Source organism: Streptopelia decaocto (assembly GCF_964273445.1).
Source record: "Streptopelia decaocto genome assembly, chromosome: 3".
Taxonomy (NCBI): Eukaryota; Metazoa; Chordata; class Aves; order Columbiformes; family Columbidae; genus Streptopelia; species Streptopelia decaocto.
The window spans coordinates 117,554,721-117,558,518 of NC_138656.1; the positions used below are offsets into that span (position 1 = coordinate 117,554,721).

The window sequence follows — 3,798 nt, forward strand, 5'->3', positions numbered from 1 at the left end:
TGACTCCACTCCACCCTGGGCAGCCTGTTCCAATGCCTGACAACCCTTTCTGGAAAGAAATTTTTCCTAATATCCAATCTAAACCTCCCTTGGTGCAACTTGAAGCCATTTGCTCTTGTCACTTGTTCCTTGGGGGCAGAGCCCGACCCCCCCTGGCTCCAAGCTCCCTTCAGGCAGGGGAGATCAGAAGGTCTCCCCTCAGCTCCTGTTCTCCAGCTGAACCCCCCAGGTCCCTCAGCCGCTCTCATCATACTTGTGCTCCAGAGCCCTCGCCAGGTTTGTTGCCCTCCTTGCAACCACCCCTCCCGCAGATAGGGTTACAGATCCACTCTCTTTCCCCAGGTTGTGTGTGGCAAATTTGCACGACACCCTGTTCAAATGCTCAGTGTCCTGTGATCCAAAGTCCAACTGGTGAAGGGCCCTGTACCTGCACTGTTTGATGAGGGTGATCCTTGCTCTCTTCAAGCAGCCTGAAGGCCATGGGTTTAACATTTTCCAGCACTGGCTGGTGCCCAGCCTGCAATAAAAAGCCATCAACGTGATTTATTGAGAGAAAATAGAAGATGTGGTGATGTGAAAAGAAATCTTCATGACATTTCTATTTCATCTTCTTCTATTTGTTATGGGCTGGGAGAGATTTCTGCTCGTTATTTGCTTTGTGTTGTTTTCCAGAGTTGAAACGCAGGTGCCACCTCTGCTGTTTTCCTGGAATGGACCTGAAGAACTAGTACACACCAGAGAGCCTGCCAGCATTCTTGGGAAAGCTGTAATACACAATTTTTCCTAACACGCCTGGTCCCGATAATTACAGGGACCTGTCCCAGCTTTCCCATTTAATAAATGCATAAATGAATAAGATGTTAAATAGCCGTTTTTCTTGACAGTTGTAAACAAAACCTTGGCAAACAATCACTTTGCAGCCTAGAAGTTGGGAAAAACAAACAGAGGTTTGATTTTTAAGGATCTCATGCTTTTCAAGCCAACTTTGTGTGCTGAGGAGCGCTGAGGAGGAGACTCTGGATTTTTTCATTCTTGACTGTGTTGGTGCTAAACACAGAGACAGGGAGGTGGAAATAAAATTAAAAAAAAAAATAAAAAAAGTTGAGCCTCCAAAAACTTGGACAGGATTTTAACATCACATGCTTAAGCATATAAACACAAAAAGAGCCAGACTGGGTCAGCCCCAACATCCTGTATCCAGCAGCAACCAGTGGCAGACTCCCCAGTGCTCAGTGCAATTTGTTGACAAAACCCTGCTTTTTTATTTCTTTCTAATTATTATTATTTATTTTTTATTCTTTTTTTTTTTTTTCCTTGGCTGCACCATGGTGTATCCAAGAGCGAGCACATCCCAATGCAACTGTTTGCTGTCGTGTTGAAATTCTTCCGAGATTGACAAAGTTCCCCGCACTCCAGGAGCATTACACAACCGTCTAGTACTATAAATCCAGCATTTCTCCCTTCTCCATGTCTTTACGGCCCTTCACTCCTCCTCGTGGTGGAACTTCCACCCACGTTCAGCCATGAGGATCCTCCAGCTGCTCTTTGAAGTCTTTGTCATTCTCCTGCTCCAGGATGTTCCCGGTAAGGACAACATACTAATAGGGGTTTCTGCAGGACTATGGAGGGAGAAAAGTTGAGCTCCTACCCCAAGATAGACAAGGACAAGACAGGGCCCTCAAGTCAAACTAAGGCAAGCCAAGGCTGACTTGACTCTTGCTTCCAAGGAACAAATGTCTTCTGAAAAGGTCTCTGTGAAGTTCCTGCATGCAGGTATCTCAGGTTCATAGATTGTACGCCCCTTCCTCTCCATCCCCTCAAAACCCACCCAGAAATGCTGAGCTTGAGACAGTAGCCTGAGTTTTGCTCCTGGCCAGGATACAAGCCTCAACCTTCACAAAATAAGGAGAAACCCATGAAATCTTTCAGGGGAAAAGGTGGGAGGAAAGACTGTTAGATAATTTTTTTTGTCTGTCTGTTTTCTTCTGGGATTCTGTTTTAATAGAAAAATCTTCCTTGGCTGGATTTTTTCACTGGTTGCTTTTATAGATAGATAGATAGATAGATGATTGATAGATAGATAGATAGACAGACAGACAGATAGATAGATATTAGGAATTCAGGTTTCATTCAGCTGTAATGTTACTATGGTGTTACTAGGCTTATGGTGGTATAACTTCCACAGAAAACAAACCTGATAACCAAGAAGAGTAGATTTACTTGCTTAGCCTGTTTATGCTCTCATTTAGTTAATTTAAGTCCTAGGGATAGAGGGAGGAGAGAGAAGAGTTTGCCCTCTCCACTGATAGTGGATACCCATCAGTGCATCCCTCCAGAAACCCCAAACTTGGTGTGCCTGCTGTGTGTAAAGAAAAGCAGGACATACCCTTTTAATCAAAACAGGACGATTTAAAATGAACAATCAAAAAAATATACCCAAGAAGCCAACAATTCCAAAAAAATACCCCAAAACAGCCAAATAAAACAATAGATAAAACATCTGTTCCAAAAAGATGCTTCTCTGACTTTTGCTGTTGCCCAACTCATCTAACCTAACTTAGCCAACCCAAAACTAGCTGCCTCATCTAGGCTGGTTAAGAGGGTTCCAGTGCTTGCTGGGGGGAGATGGTCCTCCCAAGAGCATCTGACCTTCACCACAAAGCCAGCTGGATTTCCCCGTTGCCAACAGCAAGCGTTTCATTGCTCAGCCAGTGGCACCAGCAGGGCTCCAGGTGGGTTCCCAAGTCCCCTGAGAAGATCTGCCACCCCCTTTTCCCCAGCAGCAAGAGGCCTTTTGGACAGCCAGCAGTGCAGAAGCAACCACGGCCACTGCCGGAGACTTTGCTTCCACATGGAGCGATGGGAAGGGAGCTGCAGCAACAGCCGCCTGCGCTGCTGCCGATGAGACCGGCCATGCTAGGGTGGACCCCAGCACCTCGAGGGGACCAGCCCAGCGATCCTGCAATCACAGCTGTACGTAGGATCTGTTCTCCGACACCTCCGGACCTACACCTGCAGCTCGGTTTGCCCATTGCCAATAAAACTGTTGGGTTTGTGTGTCCTGGGTTCAGCTGTGTTTCCCTCTGAGATGGACCATCCTGCCTCACACTTTGGTTTTGATGGTGTTTGAGATGCACTGGGGTACCTGAAACATCTGCAGAAGGCTGGAAATTGTGGCACAGAACTGAAGGGACACCTGTGCCCTTCCAGAGTGGCAGCAAAACAGGGCTCTGCTGGGCTTCTCCAAGTAGTTATGAAGCTTCTCTTCTAGCCCATACCTCTATTTCTGTCACTGTCACAGCCTTTATCAACCTCTATCTCTTGCTCCATCTGTCTACAGAAGAGACCACAGCAGGGTCTATGCTCTTCAAGGAGATAGATCCAAGTCAGAGGTATGATCTGTCCTCCAGAAGTGCCTCTTTCTCCTCCATGACAACAACAAGGTGAACAGGGGCAGATTGCTCAGGTTATCCACCCCCAAGACAAGGTAAAGGTGGGTGAGATGGAGAAATCTCAAGCCCATGAGCAGAATGATTAAAAAGGTGGTTGCACAGAGAGTGTGGTGGGTTCTGTATCTGTTCCACTCTGTGTGGAGTTATTCTCACATGCAATGTTGCTTGCATAGTGTGAGGTTTAAATAAAAAGATCAAGTGCTCATAAGGCTGATGATAGAAGCAAAAGGAGTTGATGCCTGCATGGAAACTGCATGGTGGGAAGAGCTTTTGGACCGTGCTGTTCCCTGAGACACACCAGGGTTGTGTTTGAAAAGGGGACAGCTCGCAAACACCAAAGGCCTGG

At 46.6% G+C, this 3,798-nt stretch overlaps 1 protein-coding gene across 1 annotated transcript; it reads left to right on the top strand.

Annotated features, from left to right (window-relative positions):
- Positions 1-1,487: 1,487 nt before the first annotated feature.
- Positions 1,488-2,905, top strand: DEFB125 (defensin beta 125; the record flags this gene model as incomplete). The annotated part of the gene is made up of 2 exons (XM_082049524.1): positions 1,488-1,584; positions 2,784-2,905. Exons 1-2 carry the CDS (start codon positions 1,524-1,526, stop codon positions 2,903-2,905), a joined length of 183 nt encoding a protein of 60 aa, XP_081905650.1. The 5' UTR covers positions 1,488-1,523.
- Positions 2,906-3,798: the final 893 nt, after the last annotated feature.